This window comes from Salvelinus namaycush, chromosome 27 (assembly GCF_016432855.1).
Source record: "Salvelinus namaycush isolate Seneca chromosome 27, SaNama_1.0, whole genome shotgun sequence".
In the NCBI taxonomy this organism is placed as follows: domain Eukaryota; kingdom Metazoa; phylum Chordata; class Actinopteri; order Salmoniformes; family Salmonidae; genus Salvelinus; species Salvelinus namaycush.
In genome coordinates, this window is record NC_052333.1 from 29,788,703 (window position 1) to 29,812,805 (window position 24,103).

Genomic DNA, 24,103 nt, shown 5'->3' on the forward strand with positions numbered 1-24,103 from the left:
ATCAATTTTAGTATCATCTGACCAGAGTACCTTTTTCCATATGTTTGGGGAGTCTCCCACATGCCTTTTGGCAAGCACCAAAAAAACACCAAAAGCAATGGATTTTTTTTCTGGACACTCTTCTGTAAAGCCCAGCTCTGTGGAGTGTATGGCTTAAAGTGGACAGATACTCCAATCTCCGCTGTGGAGCTTTGCAGCTCCTTCAGGGTTATCTTTGGTCTCTTTGTTGCCTCTCTGATTAATGCCCTCCTTGCCTGGTCCGTGAGGTTTGGTGGGCAGCCCCCTCTTGGCAGGTTTGTTGTCGTGCCATATTCTTTCCATTTTTGAATAATGGATTCAATGGTGCTCCGTGGGATGTTCAAAGTTTCGGATATTTTTTTTATAACCCAAACCTGATCTGTACTTCTCCACAACTTTGTCCCTGACCTGTTTGGAAAGCTCCTTGGTCTTCATAGTGCCGCTTGCTTGGTGGCACACCTTGCTTAGTGGTGTTGCAGATTCTGGGGCCTTTCAGAACAGGTGTATATATACTGAGATCATGTGACAGATCATGTGACACTTAGATTGCACACAGGTGGACTTTATTTAACTAATTATGTGACTTCTGAAGGTAATTGGTTGCACCAGATCTTATTTAGGGGCTTCATAGCAAAGCGGGTGAATACATATGCATGCACCACTTTTCATTTATTTATTTTTTATTTTTATTTTTTTAAACAAGTTATTTTTTTCATTTAATTTCACCAATTTGGACTATTTTGTGTATGTCCATTGCATGAAATCCAAATAAAAATCAATTTAAATTACAGGTTGTAATGCAACAAAATAGGAAAAACGCCAAGGGGGATGAATACTTTTGCAAGGCACTGTAGATAAAATATTAATAATAGACCCTATACAGTGCATGCAATCATAAATATTAAACAGCGTGTGTGTGCGCGTGCATGTGCTTTGGCGGGTATGCCCGGTGAGAGAGGCCTTATTATGCAGACCATGTGGATCCTTGCATGAATATGAATAAACTCAATATCAAAAGACTGATGACGCAACAGTGCAGAAAATACACAATGCATTCAACCTGCTCCACGCACCAATAAATTGACAATGTTACTGTAATCAAGGAGGCAAATGATCACTTCAACAAACTTGATTAAGTGCTCAAACACACTAGCAGAGAACATACTCCTTCTCCTTACAATAACACTGATACTGTATTGTGTAGTGACATTTATAATTGGCATCCACTACATCAGTGGAGCCGAGGAAGAAGACGCCGGCCGAAGACAGCAGCAGAGGGGTGTATAAATAATGAATTCAAAGCTCATTTGTATGTAAATGTACCCAGACACCATGGCGATCCAGTTTGGCCTCATGAATTATGCATGAGGAGAGCCAACCCGTGCTGCAGTGGAGTGCAAAGAACTTCTCCCAATTTATCACACCTATTTCCCCCCTCTGTAATTCATCAGATCATAACAGGAAGAGTTAGAGGCCAACTCCCTGTGCTTCATCAAAAGTGTAGCCATCCACCTCTCTCTGCTTATTCAATGTCACCCCTGGTCTTAAGGTCACTGAATCCAGAGGAGTAGCCTAAGACTGACTGTAGGGGGTTTTGTCACATTCCTATTGTAGTATCAATGCCTAATCATCAATGACAGTCAGCTACATACTCCTCTTCAATTTGTTTATATCAAAATAGACATTTTAAGAGTTAAAATATTATGATACGGTGGTATCCCTAGACTTGGCTGTGTGTACTGTATAAATGTATATACATCTTGCTTGCTATTCTCCGTATGGACAGAAGATGTCGCTATCAGTCATGTTTTCACTAGAGCTTGACAGTGGACACATTGATGTTGCATTATTATGTTGAATTTGGTCATGTACATTAAGTTCACAGACAATATAAATTGCAAAATGATATTGTTGAAACACTGAGCTATATGCATTGATGCCTTTCTCCCATCAAAGTAAATTGCACTGATGACCATACCTGCCAATCAATTTTCCATATTAGGTTTATATATTTAACATAACATATCTGTAATAGGATTGATGTCCCATAATATTGTTAATGCTAGGTTTATAATATTCATATTATGCCTAAATAGTCTAGTCTGCCTTATATTTATTTTGCTATATCTTATTTCAATGCATGGTAGTCTACATTATGAATTAACAGTTTTGGCACAGTCTATACCCCTAGAATTCACTGAGTAAAACATGATTCATGAAGATTTATTGGATATAACCAATCAATGGAGAAAATGTGAAAATGACTTGAATTCATATTGTGTATTTCAGCGTAGATTTGACACTTTATTTCTTATGTAGGTTATGGTATATACACACGAAGTTATTTGATATGTAGTATGGTCAATGTTTGAACATGCATTCGAATATAATCCACTCACCAGAGGAATTCAGACATTTTGTCCAATTGTCAATTGCCAAATGTATATTGCCATATCTAACTTTTAAATACATTTTCATGGCACTTGACTGAAACATATTTTTGGCGTCGTATGCAAATATATGCTGACGTAAAACATCATGTGGTTTTTGTCGTAGATCATGAACGACGACTTTTTTTTTTTTTTTTACTGTTGTCTTTAGGTTATGCCAGAATCTTTAGAATTACCAGCGGAATATGCGCGTTACCACCGACTACTTACAATTGGGAATTTTACTGCTAGCTTATCGTCCCAGCATCAAAAGGCTCTAGGCAGGTAAGAATACTATATTAAACAGTTTTTCAAGAATGGTGAAGAATATTGGCCAAATAAATTACTAAAATGAAGTTATAAACGGTTTGGTAGCAAGCGAGACTAGCCGCCTGGTTTGCCCAGCTCGTGTGGTTATGCTAGCGACATCCCTTTCATCACTACTCGCGCGCTGTCACACTTGAATTAGAATCACCTTGCCATCAAATCATGCCAATAAAACCTTAAAGTCTAGTTTACCCGTTAACTACATACATTAACTTTTCGTTTAGGTAAATATTTAACCAATTAGAATTAAGTAAATGTTTTTAGTTTGACGTTTTAACTTTTTGTGCCCATTTGAAGTGGGCACCTTAATGTATTGGTGCTAGACATTTAGCTTGCCTTGTCACCTAACGTTAGCTAGCTAGCGACCCAGCTCACTTCTGAAGTTTGAAAACGTGCCAAACAAAGATTCGTGCTTCAACACTACTTCTGAACTGGTTAGTTATAGAATGTCTGTTTACATAGTTAGCTAACTCGTTAAATAGTCCCATCATTATTTTAAGATTCGGCCTCCGTTTGTCAAGCTTGTTGACAAGTTCTGGGTTTATACTATAGTAACTAGCTATAGGACAGTAATGTGAATCATCCTACATATTAGACAGCCTTCCTATTGTCACCAGCGAAACGTACAGTACCTAACTATGTGAATATTTTGTCTTCCTTTATTGTCACAGTGCATTCGTTAGTTACATGTATTGTGTAACAAGAGGCGCAATTTGGATTAGGTAACTAGCTAACGTTACTTATAGCTAATTAGTTATTGTAAATGTTACTTGCTGCTGTTATATAGCTCTGGTTTTATTTGTCGCGTAGCTGGTTGACACTAGCTTGCTAGCAGCCTGGCTACAGCAGTTAGCCAGCCAGGCAGGCAGATGGGTTAAATGTGGTGACGCCTTCCGCGGTATGGATTGGTGGTGGCACACTGGCAGCGCGGGCTATGCTGCCCGGTGACAACAGTGTGGTAAATTCCACCAGCAGTGGCGGACTGGGACAAGAATTCGGCCCTGGCATTTTATCCACACCAGCCTATGTCACCGCGTCCAGCTTAAACCGGGTGAACACTACACAACTTTCTAAATCCTATTGTTGAGCCTCTCACATTAAACGACCGTCTTTCCAGTCGTTTTTGTGTGTGTTGCCAACGTAGTGGTGCACACACTAAACGATGTGGCACGGAGATGGTCACACACTACAATATTCTTCACTTGGTCATGAGGATTCTCGATACCATGCTTTCCCGGGAAAACAATGATGTGATAAGATTTAACGTAGCTACGAGCTGTGGCTCAAAGCAGCCTCATGAACTTTGTCAGACATTTATGCTTGCCATACAGAGTTCAAATATCTAGCCAACATTTTGAATTGAATAACATTGCTTGTGATCTTCAGAGCTGTAACAATTTGACGCTTTGGTTAAAGGCAAGTACAAACGCATACTAGTAGTAGTCATCGCTCCTACTCGAGAGTCTAGTCTACACATTCTGGGTAATGCGAAACATCTCACTGACTTCCTCTGGCAAGCTCACATTGGCTGTTGCTGATCACCATTCTCAAAATGTGTCATTGCACATCTCACTCTACAAGAGCATTGCATATTTTGTGCTGATAAAATCAAACATGTTTGAAAATATATTGATGTTTGGAACTTCTCAAAGATGAGTTTGATAGCCCTCTCACATGAGTTTGACCCACTCACATTAAGCGAGCGTCGGTGACAGACGCGCGCCCCAAGTAGGCAACGACATGGGGATTTTATCTCCGATCTCAAAAACTTGTCTGGGGAACTAAATCGTGGCCAAAATGGTGTAGTCTACACCCGCCTTTAGACACAGGCAGTAGTGCTGACACAACATTGGTAGTACAGTACAGCTTTTCGCAACCGCTGCTATACCAGTGACTGGCAAGACATGGTCCTCCTCTTTTAATTTTATTTTTTCCCAGCTCATGTTTAAAACATACAATATGCAAAAACACCATTGGAGCAGGCACGTGCACAGATGGGGCTCAACCAGTGCTCAATCACCTGCCTGTTTGCCTTCCTATGAGAAAGTGCTGCTCAGTGGATTTAGTTAATTTTTATTCAGTAAAATGTATCAAATTATAAATGCAACATGGAAGAATTTCAAAGATTTTACTGAGTTACAGTTCATATAAGGAAATCAGTCAATTGAAATGCATTCATTGGGCCCTAATCTATGGATTTCACATAACTGGGACTAGAGATATGTATCTGTTGGTCACAGATACCTCAACAAAAAAAGTAGGGGCGTGGCTCAGAACCCGACAGTATCTGGTGTGACCACAATTTTCCACATGCAGCGCAACGCGTTTCCTTCGCATAGAGTTGATCAGGCTGTTGATTGTGGCCTGTGGAATATTGTCCCACTCATCTTCAATGGCTGTGCGAAGTTGCTGGATATAGGCGGGAACTGGAACACGATGTTGTACACGTCTATCCAGAGCATCACAAACATGCTCAATGGGTGATATGTCTGGTGAGTATGCAGGCCATGGAAGAACAGGGACATTTTCAGCTTCCAGAAATTGTGTACAGATCATTGCGACATAGGCCTGTGCATTATCATGCTGAAACATGAGGTGATGACGGCAGATGAATGGGCCACAGGATCTCATCACCATCTCTGTGCATTCAAATTACCATCGATAAAATGCCATTTTGTTCGTTGTCCGTAGCTTATGCCTGCCTATACAATAACCCCACCACCACCATGGGGCACTCTGTTCACAATGGTTGTGAGGGCGGTTGGACCGTGGAGTTCAATGCCCACAGCTCATTGCACTTTACTTATTAGGTATACTGTATGGGAAAGTTTAGCTGGAAATGGTTTACATGGTTTCTTATTTGCAAGTAAACAAAGCACTATGACATGGATTAACTATACTGAACAAAAATATAAACACAACATGTAAAGTGTTAGTCCCATGTTTCATGAGCTGAAATAAAAGATCCCAGAAATGTTCCATGTACACAAAAAGTATATTTCTCTAAGATTTTGTGCACAAATGTGTTTACATCTGTTAGTGAACATTTCTCCTTTGCCAAGATAATCCATACACCCGACGGTGGTATATCAAGAATCTGATTAACAGCATGATCATTACACATGTGCACCTTGTGCTGGGGACAATAAAGGCCACTCTAAAATGTGCAGTTTTGTCATACAATGCCACCGATGTCTAAAATTGAGGGAGTGTGCAATTGGCATGCTGACTGCAGGAATGTCCACCAAAGCTGTTGCCAGAGAATTTAATGTTAATTTCTCTACCATAAACCAATGTTGTTTTTGAAAATGTGTCAGTACGTCCAACCAGCCTCACAACCGCAGACCACATGTAACCACGCCAACCCAGGACCTCCACATCCTGCTTCTTTACCTGTGGGGTCGTCTGAGACCAGTCACCCGGACAGCTGATGAAACTGAGTATTTCTGTCTGTAACAAAGCCCTTTTGTGGGGAAAAACTCATTCTGATTGGCTGGGCCTGGCTCCCCAGTGGGTTGCTTATGCCCTCCTAGGCCTACCCATGGCTGCGCCCCTGCCTAGTCATGTGAAATCCATAGATTAGGTCCTAATGAATTTATTTCAGTTGACTGATTTCCTTTTATATGAACTGTAACTCAGTAAAATCATTAATTGCTGCATGTTTATTCATTCATTTTTTTCATGAGTGGATGGTCGGTGGGCCGGAGCATAATTACAAGTAATTTGTAGACTGTAAATTGACCGCAGGAAGCACAAACAGAAATATTTGACTGAAACATAATCATTTCAAACCTTGCTTACATTTGTTTATGATCACGTCTCTAATATGCGTGGAAATACTTGAACATATTTTACACATTTAAAATCAATTTTCTGGTGTTTTTACATTTATTTTTATGTCCAACAATGAAATCAGAAAATTTGGAGGGCTAAGTAAAACCACCTGCGGGCCAAATTGGGGAACCCTGCACTACAATGTCAGGCTCAGGCTACTTTTATGTTGTATCTCTGTAAGGCCTGCTTTGAATTACCGGTAGCCCTGTCCCTTGTATGACTTCTGTTTGCACTCACTAAAAATAGACTCAAACCTCCTATAGCCTGGGCCAGATATGGTGAGATAAGTGACTAGTAGTAAGTCTATACTATTGTTGTTGTAGTTGTTTTTTGTAGCCTTAATTATGTAAGCCCAATGATAGATGGTGTTAATAGTTTTAAAAGTTATATTATGTTGATCAGTTACTTGTTGGTTTTGAATGATTTAAGTATTGTCTAATATTCTTATCAGAAAAACAGGTATTTCCATTTTGTCTTCAGACTAGCCCTTAGCGAACATTTTTCTGCAAAATCTGGTACTGCTCGGTTTTTGGTTCGAGCTCAAGGAATTCATTAATCTGCATCTTATTTGAATTTCCTGCTTGCATAAGTATTGGTTAATGTGAGCTCCAAAGAGCTGCTTGGCAAGCATGCACTTGTGCAAGTCATGTGGTGCAAATACAATGTGCTCTGATGAGCCCCCCCCCCAACTGAGCATGTGCAATGCTGGAAATCACAAACCCAGTGCTCAAATTCTCCAGCTTGGTTCCTGCTCTCCTCCACTATGCCAGGCTTGCCTAATTGGATGTTAACACGCATAGCCTACTCCATTTTGCAATATGCAGACTAACAAGCAAGGTGTAGTAGACCTATCCTATAAATACTTTGTATGACTAAGGCTTGCAGAATCTTCTGCATTAGACTAATATATTTAATGCTCCAGTAAATGCATTTGCATTCAGTTGTCTCACTGAATCAAGTGGGTCTGTTTCTTCCCAGAGAGCTGAATGTGGGACCTAACTACTGTAGCCATGGAGGCTGTAGTGTAGAGCCATCTATTGCAGCATTCCCAACATCATTCATTGCATAGCTACCTCTGTTTACACAGAAATGTCTGCTCACCTGCTTTGAATACCATAGTCAATTAATTGGCAGCACCAATTAAGATATGCTAAATATTTTTATTTCAGTGACTCATTGTTAGTGAAATTCCGAACACTTAAATGTAGACCATATCTCTCAACAGCAGTTGGTTATCTAAAGCATTTTGTATTTCACATTATGATTCAGTGTAAGAGAAGAGAACCATAATCAACTAAATTTGCCTCCAAAAGCAGCTCTATTGCTTTAAGACTTCATTTGAGGGTCAGAAATGACATAAGATTGGACACAGCCTTACACTGTTCTCCTCTTCAACTCTGCCTCCAACAGTGTCCTCAAAAGTAAACACATGGCGTAGGCGTAAAGTACTCCTTGGCTGAACCTTCACTTCAGGGTTGTCGATTCTGGCAAACAGGAGGGGCTGTCAACTACCAATAAATATGATGGTCCTATCACAGGCCTAGCCTTGGGGAGAGAGTGCAGTGGTTTTCATTCAATAACGGTCAATTTTGATTCTCCAAAAGAAAATGAATTTCATTGCAGCTACATTACCTTGAATAGGCCTACTCATTTATCAATACATTGAGTGGTGAGTAGGAGGTAGTTCTATGTGGCAACCACTTGCTGCAGTTCACATGTGGATGCTATGCTGTTGGTGACTAAGCAGTCGTTTCAGGTGGACGGATGATGTCACTTCTGTGGGCTTAAGCTCCCTTGAAAGCTGCGTTGTTGTGCTCTGTCTGTAGCAATGACCTCATCCTGAGGGGGAGCATCTCAGTGGCTCTCTGGTTGTACTGTATGGTCCGCAGCCCCTCTTGTCATAAGTGCTGCATGTGGGGTGGATCATAGGCTGGGATGATACCAGTATTGCGAGACTCGTTAGTATCATGGCAAGGAAACAAAAGAAGAAGCGGATTTAACTTCTTTAGGAAAACTAATGTTGGAAACAATCATTATGTTGTCGTCCAGAGTTACACATTTATTTTCCAAGCTATAGCGCACAATATTGTACATTCACAGGTTTTTAAAGGACCAAAGAATTTGGTCTGTTTCGTGTTTAAAAAGAGGGGAAAGAAAAAAATATATATATATATATTTGATTTGACATTTACTCATCAGAGCACATTGCAAATGCTCATCAGAGCACATTGCATTTTGTAAATGTCAAATCAAATTTTATTGTTCACATACACGTGTTTAGCAGATGTTATTGCGAGTGTAGTGAAATGCTTGTGCTTCTAGTTCCGACAGTGCAGTAATATCTACAAATACCTAATACACACAAATCTAAGTAAAGGAATGGAATATATAAATATATGGATGAGCAATTTGAGCGGCATAGGCTAAGCGTGTTCGTGTTAAGACGTTATGTTTTTGTTTGCCATAGATATCCTGTAACACATTTTTGGTATATTTTCTATAACATGCACTGTGTATTGTAATTTCGGGTTAGTTTGTTACATCTTCGAATAAGCAGCAAAGATGTGGCTTGCTGCCTAGCTCCATTTTACACAGATTCCATCTTCATCGCTTTGGGCTGATTGTTATAAACTGGTCCTGGTTTTACCCCAGTCTTGCACACACTTTTTAAAGTAACCTAACTGTATCGGCGATGAGCTTAATTCCTAACGGCGTTCATTGACGAGTTGTAATGTGATTAATTCTGATAAGTCAAGCGCAATGAAACGATACATCCCAGGTGGTGTTTGTCATTCAAATAACCTTCCAAAGCTGTCCGGCTCTTTCTTTCGGCACGTTTCCAAGGTAACAACCTTCAATTTTTCGGCAAACACAAAGCGGTGCAGTTTTCAGGGCCTTTGCAGGGCTCTGCCTCCGAGCTACCGCCCCCCCCCCCCCCTGCCACTGACATTCTTGTCTCGTCTCAGATTCCGGAAGAGACTACCCAGAGTGCCGCTGGACCGGAGACCAAAAAGGAGCTGGAGAGAGTGGAGGCGGAACTGGAGCAAGATAGGCAACCCCCCCCCCCCCAAGGGAAGCCCCACCCTACTGCGGAAGTGCAGTGAGTGCCCTTTCACAACGGGGCAACACTCGGGTGGGGGCGGGATGCTCAGGGGGGAAACCGGTACTACTCTACTGTCGTAATTGCTATGCTTGTTCAAATAGGCCCTTTAGACGGCGCTGCCTTTCGTTGACATCAGATTTGCAAGTTTTCTATTTATATTATCCTTAGAACATCCTTGGATGTGGTATGGGCAAAGCCACGTTCACGCTACGCAGCTTTAAGCCCACTCAACATACCGTAAATATCACAATAGATAGCTATAACTACAAACAAAGCGAACAGCTGCTCATCTAAAACATATTGAACATAATATATGCAACAATTCAGAAGTCAAATTTTCCATTCAGCGAACTCAACAGAATGCACAGCACAAAGCTGCATATTAGCTACTATTCCTAGCTAGCATAGTTAACGTTAGTTGGCTGATTTTAATCTTCTCAGTCATGCATCGAGTAGGGCAGGCTATTTATTCAAATACAAACTATCAATCTGCATTTTAACACCATGTTTTCCCATGGTAAACATTTCTCTGCATTTACTTTTTAAACACTTCAAAACATCTATTTGCCTAGCTAACTAACTATGTACTGTTTTCCTTTTTTTGTCAATGAGAAAGTAACAGGCTGTTACTGCAATTAAAACTAGGCCTAATAGCTCGATAAACAAGTCTCCAAATGTATGGTATTTCTGTTTTAGATTTGAGCTGTTTTACTTGTCTGCTTCAAGAGACATTCTCTTTGCACACACCAAACACACTGTGGGGGATATGTGGTGCAGAAGTGTCCCAACCGACCTGCAGACCCAATAACCCCCTCTCGTTCGACTGGATTCCACTGGATTTCTGGATCAAAAGGGGCTAAGGTGGTGGGCGTGGTCGGCCCAGCTGAATTTGAGAACATTTTAGAGGCCCCCATCTTGGCGGTATAGACATTTCTGAATTTAAGGCAATTTCCTGAAATTCTAAAAGTTTATCCATGGAGCTGAGAAAAATGTTTGCAGTTTAAGCTAATTTCCTTAAATTCTATGCATTTTGCCTTGGCTAATGCTGTGTTATTTTGTTCAAACTTAATAACAAATCAAAACTGCCAAATTCATTGTTTTTGGAATTTTCGATTCTACCTGGCTGTCTAGCTTTTTTTGGTGATTTTGTTGGTTCTCAAAGATGGTATTATTACAAAATATGAAGGTCCATTATCTTTTTTACATACTTTATATCTTGGTTTTAGTCAATTAGACTGAAGGCGCTTTTCCATCCTGAATTATAAAAATAAATAAAAATACAGTTTGGTGGTCCGAAAAAACGCCTAGGCAGCCCACCCAAGGATTTTGATGGCAGAAAAATCCCGGTGATGGTTAGTCAGATTGTTCAACATGCAGCAAAGGGAACTTCAGTGTTACCAATATAATACTGTATATAGTAATCACCACACACTTCATTGTAGATGTCAGACTTTTTCAGGGGAACAAGCATAATATATAGCATCTAGTCTGTTTTTCCATCTACTAGAAGTAATGGTTTTTGGTAGAGATAAGTGAATATTGTGTTTGGCGCTCACTTGAAATTCCACTGTAATTAATGGGCCGCATAACAAATGACACTTTACAGTATTTATTTGAATGTTGGCGCGAGACCCATCTGGGTTATGTTTATTTGTGCAACGACGCGTCACCATGGGTCATCACGCCGCAGTGACACTCTTTGATCCGTCTCACACTTCGCAACATTAGTTCTACTCGACCTCCGCCGTTAAAGTGGTTCACCCAAGTAATGTCTCCTACCCAGCCAGGGCTAATAGAATAATTCATATTTGGCAGGAAAACAATGATTTTTGGTGCATAGTTAGACTTAGGAACCATATCTCCGGTCTTTCAACAGCTGACATGCCAGCACGTTTTCCCTTTCAGTCAATCCAAGTCCTGAGTCACCAGGTAAGTTGACTCTCGAATCACTGACAAGCAGCCACTGCTGCCTACTGCAACTGGAGTTACTGTGTGTACCCTTGATCAAGGCCACATTTAATAATTCATCAAGGGGGTGGGCATTTTTATGTCTTCCCACTCAAAGCGCCATAATAGACGGCTATGCATACAAACATGAAGAATACTCACTTTAAAAGCCACGTAGGGAACTGTTAAATAAATATATATTTATTCATACTTGTGTACCACTTTTAATGTTGAGTTGCACCCTCCCCCCTTTTGCCCTCCGAACAGCCTCAATTCGTCAGGGCATGGACTCTGTCAAGCGTTCCACAGGGATGCTGGTCCATGTTGACTCCAATGCTTCCCACAGTTGTGTCAAGTTGTCTAGATGTCCTTTGGGTGGTGGATCATTCTTGATACACGGAAAATTGTTCAGCTTGAAAAACCCTGCTGTGTTGTAGTTCTTGACACAAACCAAAAATATTTTCTCTTGCCCATTCACCCTCTGAATGGCACACACACACATTCCATGTCTCAGTTGTATCAAGGCTTAAAAACCCTTTAACATATCTCCTCCCCTTCATCTACACTGATTTATTTTAAGTGACATCAATACGGGATCATAGCTTTCACCTGGTCAGTCTGTTATGGAAAGAGCAGGTGTTCCTAATGTTTTGTACACAGTGTATATAAACATACTTGCAGTGAAGAATTTTCCCTTATCACTTTAACAAGATGACAAGCACACCTTGTTAATGCCAGATGCTTTCCCCAATTGGTTCTGTGGCATCAAGTGATCTATGTTGTGCTTCTCCTTGAGTCTCACCTGTGTGCTTGTCCTGGGTACATGGGAGGCTTAATTCCGCTCTCCTCCATACTTTGTTTGCCATTGTTTAGCTATATTTTTAACTGCTCTCATTATTCACTTACGTCTGCTGTCTCACTTGTGCATTGACAGTGTTTGTGACTTGATCTCACATGTATGTTACATGCATACGTTGTTGGATGGACTACAGTCTCAGACTACAGTCTCTTTTAATTTGTCTAAAAAGATAAACATTTAGGCCTGCCTGAAGATTCTGTTGTCCCCATTTGAACTACTACGAGTTCTGATACCGTTTTGTTCCTTAGACCATGTGTCTGGCAAAAGATACGTATTTGCTGTCGAACAACAGCCGAAAACTCAGCCCACTCCTTCCCCCTTGTCTCCATCAGACCCCCTTCTCCCCCCCCCCCCCCCCAGACACCCCCTCGGATCCGTCAACGTTGCTTTGCCTCTAAACTCTCTGGGAAAGAAGCCATGGGAGTCTGCCGCTCCACTGGATCCAGTTCCTGCTGGACATCCCCACATGTAGAGAAGCAGCTGGCCACCACACAGTTATTCAGCACATACCCCTTCCAGCTCTCTCACACACACGTGCTCCTGTCCTTTACGTAGCTCTTTTCTCAGGCTGTTTACACATATACAAATGAATGGTTTCTCCACCACAGTTAACACACTTTAATGGGCTAATGTATTGTTTCATAACTTTTCATAAGCGAGCTCCAAGGTTTTATTTTGAGTCGCTGGACGTTTTAGCCTTTCATCCGCAGTTCAGTGGTCAGCAGAAAACCATTTCCTGCGTTTTTGCCATTGTTTAGAGTGACCACAAACCCTGCTTTACCACAATGTAAGGATCAATGGTTTCTTTGTCTGCAGGGGTGTAAGGAGGAAAGCATGGGGGAAGAAAAAAAAAACGTTTTCCAGATCGGAGCTTAAACAAGCAGCACAGGATGTGCAGCCAAACTATTTCCCTGCTTGGCTGGCGTTTTTGAAATAAATGTCTTTAATGTGTGGAGTTTGCAGACAAGATGGAGTCCTCTGTTCTCGGAGAACAGCAGTCCCTGTGGATGTCATGTGGTCTCGTCCCTTTTATTCACAGGTGGGCGGGACGGGATCCTGCCTAAAAACATACTTCTAATCCTTTGTCTGATCTTGTGTTTGTCTCCGTGGTTTAGTTTAGTTTTTTTCAAAGACTAAGTTTAGAGATATTTTCATGAACTAAGAGACAGTCAGACATTAGTTTGAGACATATTCGCAGGAGAATAAATGTGAATAATCACGACGAAGGACAAGGAATAGGAATATTAGTCACCAGATTATCGTTGGCCCAAAATTTGACCATTATACTCCGAACCAAAATCTATATGAATGTCCTTCAAAAGTATGAAAAAGAAGACCCTCACATCTCTAAATTCAAACAGAGCGAAACAATTGCCATCAAAAGGTCTTGGAGGAGATTGAATCACTCTTATCTCCGGTTTGGCAGTTTCCATAGCAACATGCCAGTCCCATGGCCGTCTGAGGAGAATTAAACCCCAGTAGCCTGGACCCAAATCTGCCATCAAAGTTTCAGGGGCATTAATCTGAGCGTAATGATTGAACGTCGTAAGAGTTGTTTGGAATAGCCCTTACACACTAATGCTGCCACTGACTTTTCCCTAACATTTATATAGCTATGGGGAAATAGTTTTTTTTATTACATCCTTACATGATAGTATGGAATAGCCTACACTATATTTGTGTGGTGTACATTGTATGACTGCATTTGTTTTGTATAATTTGTTTTTTGTTGTATTTGACTCGTAGCGCTTTGGGTTTGTGGGAGTCTGTGTATATAATGTACAGTTCTACACTGTGTGAAGATATTAAACCCGACCTATGTTGCCAGAGACAACAGCGCAGTGCATAACTTCCCCATGAGCTCTTCCCCTAGAAGGTAACTGTCTAACCACTTCAATTAGGCTACAATGACTTACGAAACACCAAAGGGGGACTAATGCAATTACCTCTGTCGCCATGCAGAACTGATAAGGTATTAAAAGGGCGGCCTGATGAGATTTAAATTAATTCTGTGCTCTTTCAAATTCTTCTGTCTCATTGAGATGAGCTGCTCTGTTATTTGGGTTTAGTCTCCTCTCACTGGCGAAGCAGTTCTTAAAACGTTTAACCAAATAGAGCAAGATTTAGCCGATGAGCTTGTACTTAACATGCTTTAGAAATCAAACACATGCAACGTTTCCTCAGTGCAGTGCACCATTTGAGGACTTTGACATTGCATCAGTCAGTCAGTCACCACCTTTTGATATGGAAATGACTACACAAGAAAATAAAACATGATCCTTTCTTGAACTGCTTGTTTGGATTGCATGATGCTCTCTGAGCTTTGAGGACAACAGCTAACTAAGAACGTTGTCTCTGAATGAACCTGCATTCATTTGAGGACAAATTATGCCTTGTCTTTAGGAAGTGCAGCCTAAATCCTATATGAATCCTTATCCTTACTGGTGTTGATAAGCATAGTTTTATAGTAACTAGGAAGTTCCTTTTGTGTTACTAATTAGCCTACAGTCGATTACAAATGCCATTATCCACTTGTCAAATTTGTTTGAGCCCTACATGACATGCTCAGATTGACTCGGTCGGTCTTTTTTCTTGTTTTTCTCTCTCCCCTCTTACTTTCTGTCTGTCATTTTCTCTGTTGTGATTGAGAGAGCTGACCGCGGGGCAGGGCTGCGTGTATGTGACTTAGTAGAGGCTACCTCTGGGGTTTTACACAGTCTGCTCTGGCTGTACAGGACATTGATCATCCACGATGATGCATTGTGTTTGTTCTCTGAACTGGCACCGGAAGAGTTCAACGCACTATTTTAGAAATCTTCAGCACTAGTCTTTTCCACTGTATACATCCCTGGCATATGTCACTGTCAGCCTTTAGAGGGAATTGTCTTGCCCAGATTTTAGGTGGCGTTGTCTTGCCCTGATTTTAGGCGGTCAGTGTTGCCACCATTTATGAAGTGAGTTAATCGGCCAGTATGCACAGATGAGGTTTAAGTCATATCCCAGGCAGTCTGGAGGCCGGCTTATGTCCCCCGTGGCTGACTGGCGCTTTGAGAGTTGCCAGAGGACACGAGACAGACAGGCTCATGCATGTTTGATCAGCCCAGCACTGCCGCCTCCGTGGCGAAGGCCTACCCAGGCGAGCGTCACGGATCAGCCGGAATGGATCGTCCCGACAGGGTTCGCGGAGGACCCTTCGCCACACGCTGTTCACTTTGTCTGGCCACAGCTCCGCTCGACCGCAGCCCTTCTCGTCCAATTAGCACCTGTGAGAAGAAATCGTTAATATGCAGCGGTGAGGTAGCAGAAAGGCACCTCGCTGCCTTGGCTGTTGCCATAGTGACACCATGGCAATGAAGGCAGTCTAATTATTTTAGATTCCCCCCCCCCCCCCCCCCCCCCCATTTTTAATAAGGACCCACTGAATCAATTTCATTTATGAGGGAGGACTGATACAATTATTTATTCATGTTTTAGTTCATCATTCAGTTCTGGGCAATATGGGCATGACAATTCAAGTTTGGGTAGAATTGAGCGTGCCCTTGATGAGGCTGGATAATATTTGTGAGGCAAGTGTGTGTTCGAACACAATCTTCCATATTTAAAAGAAAATAAATTTGTGGCCATGTCATAGATTGTTGTTTAGGTAGAGGTGACGAGATACCTGGCATGTTGCATTCTTAAGGTGCAAGACAGCATAATCCCTGCTGCCCAGCATATTGACAGACCTAGAGCTGAGGACACTGTTGCCGAGCTTTTTACAATTAACAATATTCCTTTTGATTACTGAATATTGGCCGAGATCTGTCCGTTCCGTTTTAAAAACACGGTGTGTTTTTTTTTCTGCGTCACATGAATAGTAAATACTGTATGCAAACTTCAGGAAGGCAGTCATATGGCCCTGTCTTGGTGTGTCGTGCACCTTTAGGCACATTAACACTATGTAGCCTAATTACTGTTTCAGGCCCGGTGTGGATAATGAATAATTGATCACTGCTTTTTGTCATGCGTCTCATGGTGCTACTGAATACAAACTCAGCAAAAAAAGAAACGTCCTCTTTACTGTCAACTGCGTTTATTTTCAGCAACTTAACATGTGTAAATATTTGTATGAACATAACAAGATTCAACAACTGAGACATAAACTGAAGAAATTCCACAGACTTGTGACTAACAGATTTTGAATAATGTGTCCCTGAACAAAGGGGGGGTCAAAATCAAAAGTAACAGTATCTGGCTGCATTAAGTACTGCAGTGCATCTCTTCCTCATGGACTGCACCAGATTTGCCAGTTTTTGCTGTGAGATGTTACCCAACTATTTCCACAAAGGCACCTGCAAGTTCCCGGATATTTCTGGGGGAAATGGCCCTGGCCCTCACCCTCCTATCCAACAGGTCCCAGACGTGCTCAATGGGATTGAGATCCAAGCTCTTCGCTGGCCATGACATTCCTGTCTTGCAGGAAATCACGCACAGAACGAGCAGTATGGCTGGTGGCATTGTCATGCTGGAGGGTCATGTCATGATGAGCCTGCAGGAAGGGTACCACATGAGGGAGGAGGATGTCTTCCCTGTAACGCACAGCATTGAGATTGCCTGCAATGACAACAAGCTCAGTCGGATGATGCTGTGACACACCGCCGCAGACCATGACGGACCCTCCACCTCCAAATCGATCCCGCTCCAGAGTACGGGCCTCGGTGTAATGCTCATTCCTTCGACGATAAACGCGAATCCGACCATCACCCCTGGTGAGACAAAATCGCGACTTGTCAGTGAAGAGCACTTTTTGCCAGTTCAGTCTGGTCCAGCGACGGTGGGTTTGTGCCCATAGGCGACATTGTTGCCGGTGATGTCTGGTGAGGACCTGCCTTACAACAGGCCTACAAGCCCTCAGTCCAGCCTCTGTCTATTGCGGACAGTCTGAGCACTGATGGAGGGATTGTGCGTTCCTGGTGTAACTCTGGCAGTTGTTGTTGCCATCCTGCAGGTGTGATGTTCGGATGTACTGATCCTGTGCAGGTGTTACACGTGGTCTGCCACTGCGAGGACGATCAGCTGTCCGTCCTGTCTCCCTGTAGCGCTGTCTTAGGCGTCTCACAGTACGGACATTGCAATTTATTGCCCTGGCCACCTCTGCAGTCCTCATGCCTTCTTGCAGCATGCCTAAGGCACATTATCACAGATGAGCAGGGACCCTGGGCATCTTTCTTTTGGTATTTTTCAGAGTCAGTAGAAAGTCCTCTTTAGTGTCCTAAGTTTTTTCATAACTGTGACCTTAATTGCCTACCGTCTGTAAGCTGTTAGTGTCTTAACGACTGTTCCACAGGTGCATGTTCATTAATTGTTTATGGTTCGTTGAACAAGCATGGGAAACAGTGTTTAAACCCTTTTCAATGAAGATCTGTGAAGTTATTTGGATTTTTACGAATTATCTTTGAAAGACAGGGTCCTGGAAAAGGGACATTTCTTTTGCAGAGTTTATATGGTGGTTTTCCTACAGAGAATAGTCATGCTACTTTCAGACTGGTGTTGAAAGTTCTAGGGATCTAAGTTCAGAGTATTTTAATCTTTTGTCAGACTGACCTTAGGTGTGCAATTGATAAAAGCATACTGACACGACATCATAATTATACTTTTGTCTATTAACCTGAACAAAAAAACTAGAGGCAATTAGTTCAGCTTGTTGGTAATAAAATGTAGTTGTACTGTAGGCCTAATTATTGTAATAATTTTGTAAGTGTCAGGCTAGCTTGGGTAGGACCATTGCATGTAGCGTAGAAGTTTAATTATTAAAACGACAAAGCTAAAAGTGATAGTTTTGTTTAATGACTTAAAATGGCTAATACACTAAGATTTGTAATACTGTCATTATTAGATAAATAGGTTATCATGTGTCTTAGATTTTCTCCCTCTTCCTCCCCCGATCACAACGGTCTCACTCACACTCAGGCCATGGCCTAGTTTATCTTCTGCTTTGTGCTCACATTGGCGTACATGTTACGCTTCAGAATGCCTGAATGAGACTCTTTCGGCACTCAAACTTCTCCACTTTTGAGTTTGTGTGAATGTCAGTCTTGCTTCAAACGATATAAGGATTTTCTTTGAAGTTAAACTTTGTACTGAAAGTCACACCTCAGTACTGCATTTTAGGCCCACTCTCTGTAGATAGTGAATTATATGTTGAATTTATAGACCTACTGTTTTTCCAGATTAGGTGGTACAGCTATAGTTTTACAAGAGTGAAAATAAAAGGTGATGTCAGTTAAAGAGACAATCTGTAGTTGCTCCATACATTTTTGGACTTTAATTATATATTCTTCAAGAATCAATGGGTACATAACTTAGAAATTCCTCATGAACTTAGTTTAACTGCCACACTCCATGAGAACCCAAAATATAAGCTTGTTTTACTCCATTGTTTGTAAACAAACACTATAGCCTCAAAACATGTTTAAATGAATGGTCAATTCTTGCATCCATAGCTCTATGAGTTTGAGAGTGGTTACATTTCTCCAGCCCCATCCCACAGCTTTTTTCCAACTGCCCCTTTAACATTTCCTATTTTCCCCTTTTATTCCAGGTGAATGCCATCTGTGATGAACTCTCATGAAGCTGCACACGGGAGCTGACGTCCACAGTCGGCAGGAGACACCACTGCAGACCAAGGACAGTAGAGGAGCAGGGTCTTCTTCAAACACTGGAGACTTACCCTCCCCCTGACCGAAATAACATCCAACATCAGTCACCAGCAATGTCCAGTCGCAGGAAATCCTTCACCCCCTGCATGATCCGGGTTAGTGACATAATAGAGCAGGATGACTCTGACGAAATGGAAGTGTCCACTGCCAATGTGACTAAAAATGGGTCTTCAGAGTCTGTGGAAAATCAAGACCATACATTACAAGGCACTATAGAAGATCTAGGAAGTGCGATTGAAGCAAAAGTTGTGGCGGAAGCTGATCCTATGCCCCAGCTGAGGCAGCATGGAGGTTATGAGTGCAAATACTGTCCTTTCTCCACTCAGAACCTCAACGACTTCAAAGAGCACGTAGACTCCAGTCACCCCAATGTCATACTCAATCCCCTCTACCTGTGTGCCGTGTGCAACTTCAGCACCAAAAAGTTTGACTCTCTTACAGACCACAATGAGACCCAACACCCTGGAGAGACCAACTTCAAGTTCAAGAGGGTAAAAGTAAATAACCAGACTATCTTGGAGCAGACAATCGAAGGCAAGACCAATTCAGTTCTCTTCAATACTGTAGACGGACAAGGTGGTAACGGCTTTGTCACTTTTCCACCGAGCAAACCAATTACGGTGAATATCGGAAAGCCAAACATGGACAACATACCCTCTACATACCCTCTACAACATACAACATACCCTCTAAAATCCCTCTACCAAGGGAATGATTTGGAGAAGAGGTTGGAAAACTTTATCCCAAAAGATCAAATCACAGCTGTGAACATAAACGGCACAATGATCATCCCTGATCCAACAATCATTCAAGGGCTCTCGTATGTAATGCCATTGCTTCAAAGACCACCCAATTTGTGTTCTGTACCAACAATTGCTGTTCCTCTGAACTCCACCAAATATAATCCTTCACTGGACAATAACACAACCCTAATGACATCTTTTAACAAATTCCCTTACCCAACCCATGCTGAGCTGTCCTGGCTAACTGCTGCGTCCAAGCACCCAGAGGAGCAAATAAAGGTGTGGTTCACTACCCAACGGCTAAAGCAAGGCATCACCTGGTCACCAGAGGAAGTCGAGGAAGCCAGGAAGAAAATGTTTAATGGCTCCATCCCACCCATACATCAGACCTTCACCGTTCTGCCTACCCCAATCTCTCAGCCTGCCAAAGCCACCCAGCCCCTTATTCAGACTAGCTTTGGGCAGTCTAATCTAGTACTGACAAGTATTGCTAATGGCTCAACCATGACCTGTGCTCCTGTTGCAGTGACTGTAGCCAGTTATGTGCAACCTCTCAAGCGACCCCTGACAACTTCCTCATTCGCCCCAGAATTAAAGCGCCCCATGGCGGCCCCTGCAGAAGACCCAAAGGAGAAGATACTAATGGCCCCTCCAGTTCCACAAAAAGAGAGACTTCCCATGGCCCCACCCCGAGTGCCCCCAGAATTAAAGCGATCTCTAGCACTTCCTATTATCGCCTCGGAGATGAAAAGGTCCTCGGCAGCACCTCTCATGGCTTCTAAAGGAAAACTGCCCTTGGCCACTCCACTTGTGAACCCCAAAAACCAGCTGCCAATGGCACCTTCTCCAATCTTCCCTAAAATGAAGAGACCTATTGTCACCCCTCAATTCAAGAGTTACATGCTGCCTCCTCCTTCATTCGTTTCCAAAGACAAACTTCCAATCACCCACTCTCTATTGGCTTCAGATTTAAAGTTACCAATCTCACCCCCTCTCATTGCCCCTCAAGTGAGGAGGCCAACAATAATCCAGTCAGTGTGGACTCCCCTCAAGGGCCCATTCCAACTCCCTAGCTTTTCCCAAGACGGCAAGAAAACAAAAACGCAAATAACAGAGATGAAGGCCGGATATGTCAGAGGACGTCTCTCTGAGGACAAAGTGCTCACCCCTCTTGGGGAAGCCAATGGTGTCTCTCGTGGGGATGCAAAGTGGGTTCATGACCAAGGGCCTCATGCACAGAACGGCATTCTACAGTTGTACAACGAGCTAGCATCGAAACCAGAACAGCAAAAATCAGTACAGACTCAATTTCCACTCTTGGAGAGAATGAAAGGGAAGACTTCTGAGCAGTTGAAGATTCTAGAAGAGAACTTCCAGAGAAACAGCTCTCCAACATACAATGACGTTGACAATCTAGTGACTGCAACCCAACTGTCGCGGGAGGAAATTGACAGCTGGTTTTTAGAGCGGCGGGCGCTGCGTGACAACCTTGAACAAGCTCTTCTAAACTCCATGGGCTCAAAGAGACTCAACGTTGATAAGCGTCAGCAACAACACGGACCGCTGAATGGTGTGCGCAAGCAAGGTGGCCATCCAAGAAGCTCTCCCTTTGCCATCATTGCCCCCACCACCACTTGCTCAGTGCCTCTAGACAGCAAATCCTTGGCTCTTCTCAAGGATGTTTTTGCACAAACTCGGTGGCCTTCCCCTGAAGAATACAATCAGCTTGAGGCCCAGACAGACCTGGCTCGCACAGAAATCGTCCGCTGGTTCAAGGACAGTAGGTCAGCACTGAAGAGTGGGACCTTGGAGTGGATGGAGTTTTTCCATAAACTGAACAGCAGTGGGCAAAATGGCGAGGGGGCGCTACTGAGCACAGAGAATGCTTTCAGCATAATCCAGCGCTACCAGGAAGTAAAGGCACCCAAGGTGGAGGATATTGGGAGGCTAACGGAGCATGCCAGTCTTAGCAGCCAGGAGATCAAGGAATGGTTTGCCAGCAAATTGAGACAAAACACATCTGATATCAGCCAGAATTGTGGCCAAAATGGAGGCTCTCGAGAGGGGTTCGGGAGCTGGATGGAGGAAACCAAGGGGATGGATGCACGCATGGGTGCTAAGGAGCTGGTCTCGGACAAAGACAGGATGATGGAGGATGCTTCTGGAAGGGTGACTGGATAAAGGGTAAGAAAGTGTGTTAGTTTTGTAGACATTTATATTTTAGTCATTTAGCAGAAGCTTTTATCCAGAGCGACTTACAGGAGCAATTAAGGTTACGTGTCTTGCTCAAGGGCACATTGACAGACTTATCACCTAGTCAGCTTGGGGATTTGAACCAGCAACCCTTTGGTTACTGGCCCAACCTCTTAACCGCTAGGCTACCTGCTGCCACTAGAATAGGGCATGTTTTTCTTACCGTAGTAGCTGCATTTCACAACGTGTCCTAGTTACTAATGGGACCAAGGCACTGAGAGCCCTGACTGTTGGCAGTAGAATAGCATTTTAATCCCTTTTGGGAATTATCAGTGCTCTTGTGAAAGTGTTATTCCAATTGTGTAAAATGTAATAACGGGACCATTTTTCTTCCTTGCAGGTGAGAACAGTTGCCACTGTCAGTTGCACACAGGAGCTGAAAAGGAAAGAGTTTAATTATTGAATATTGTATTTTCTGAACAAATAATTTCTTGCTTGTTCCATCCCAGTTTGTGCCCAACATTTCCTCAAGGTTGAGTTAACTTTGTAGAACGTTTTCAAAAACATGGTGGTAATGTTGTGTGTGATTTAGGATGAGGTAGAAGGCACAGTGCACTGAATGTGTGCCTGAAGCACTGACCAGGTGGTGATCGTTGAGTGCCAAAGCTGGATTTGCTGCATTATTACACTTTTAAAAAAAGGTTTCTTGTAAATATATTTTTTCTGTGTTGCTACAGATTTGTACAATTTTGGGGGAATTTTGTTACATTTTATAATGGGAGCAACTTGCCCCTTTTTTTTCGCTCCAGCTGATCTTAGTGGTCTGTCCTACATTTTGTAATGAAACACCATGAACCACTACAACCGTTGGCAATATTTCAGTCAGTTTTCCAATGCTGAACTTCCGTTGCAGTTCCCTCCTGTCAGGTGGACTTATATCAAATCAAACTATTTACTGTTCTGAAGTGCTATTGTACTCCCTGGACTCTAAGCCAACCTGCACTCTGGTAAGGAACATGCATGCTTGTTTGACCAAGTGATGTTGTGGATCATTGTTAGAGAAAAGAAACGGTCAGTGGCAAAACCAGAAAGAAATAATCACATTGAACAAATCCAGAATCATGCTGCCTGCATCATAGTCTAATCTCTTTCTCTAATTGATTTATTTGTTGTCCTGCAAATGAACATACACATCTGTAATAGCCTTTATACCTATGTACATGTTGACTTAATAGAAGTAGTGCTAGTTCCGTTCCGACATTAGAAACAAACCAATACAAGCTCTTTATGTACCGCTTTAGTGTCATGGTCAAGACATACAGTGCCTTCGAGAAAGTATTCAGACCCCTTGACTTTTTCCACATTTTCTTACATTACAGCCTTATTCTAAAATTGATTAAATATATAAAACATATCAGTAATCTACACACAATACACCATAATGACAAAGCGAAAACAGGTTTTTAGAAATGTTAGCAAATGTATTAAAAATAGAAATACCTTATGTAAATAAGTACTCAGACCCTTTGCTATGACACTCGAAATTGGGTGCTGGTGCATCCCCTTTCCTTTGGTCATCCTTGAGATGTTTGTACAACTTGATTGGAGTCCACCTGTGGTAAATTCAATTGATTGGACATGATTTGGAAAGAGACATACCGGTCTATATAAGGTCCCACAGTTGACAGTGCATGTCAGAGCAAAAACCAAGCCATGAGGTCGAAGGAATTGCCCGTAGAGCACCAAGACAGGATTGTGTCGGCACAGATCTGGGGAATGGTACCAAAACATTTCTGCAGCATTGAAGGTCCCCAAGAACACAGTGGCCTCCATCATGGAAGAAGTTTGGAACCACCAAGACTCGCCTAGCCAAACTGAGCAATCGGGGGAGAAGGGCCTTGGTCAGGGAGGTGACCAAGAACCCGATGGTCACTCTGACAGAGCTCCAGAGT

The 24,103-nt window shown here is 42.4% G+C and overlaps 1 protein-coding gene across 1 annotated transcript; it reads left to right on the top strand.

The window, feature by feature from the left end:
- The first annotated feature begins 2,626 nt into the window (after positions 1-2,626).
- Positions 2,627-23,561, top strand: LOC120022807 (zinc fingers and homeoboxes protein 2-like). Its single transcript, XM_038966808.1, has 3 exons — positions 2,627-2,732; positions 19,098-22,142; positions 22,552-23,561. The coding sequence occupies exon 2, from the start codon at positions 19,269-19,271 to the stop codon at positions 22,137-22,139; it is 2,871 nt and encodes a 956-aa protein (XP_038822736.1). The 5' UTR covers positions 2,627-2,732; positions 19,098-19,268; the 3' UTR covers positions 22,140-22,142; positions 22,552-23,561.
- The last annotated feature ends 542 nt before the right edge of the window (positions 23,562-24,103 follow it).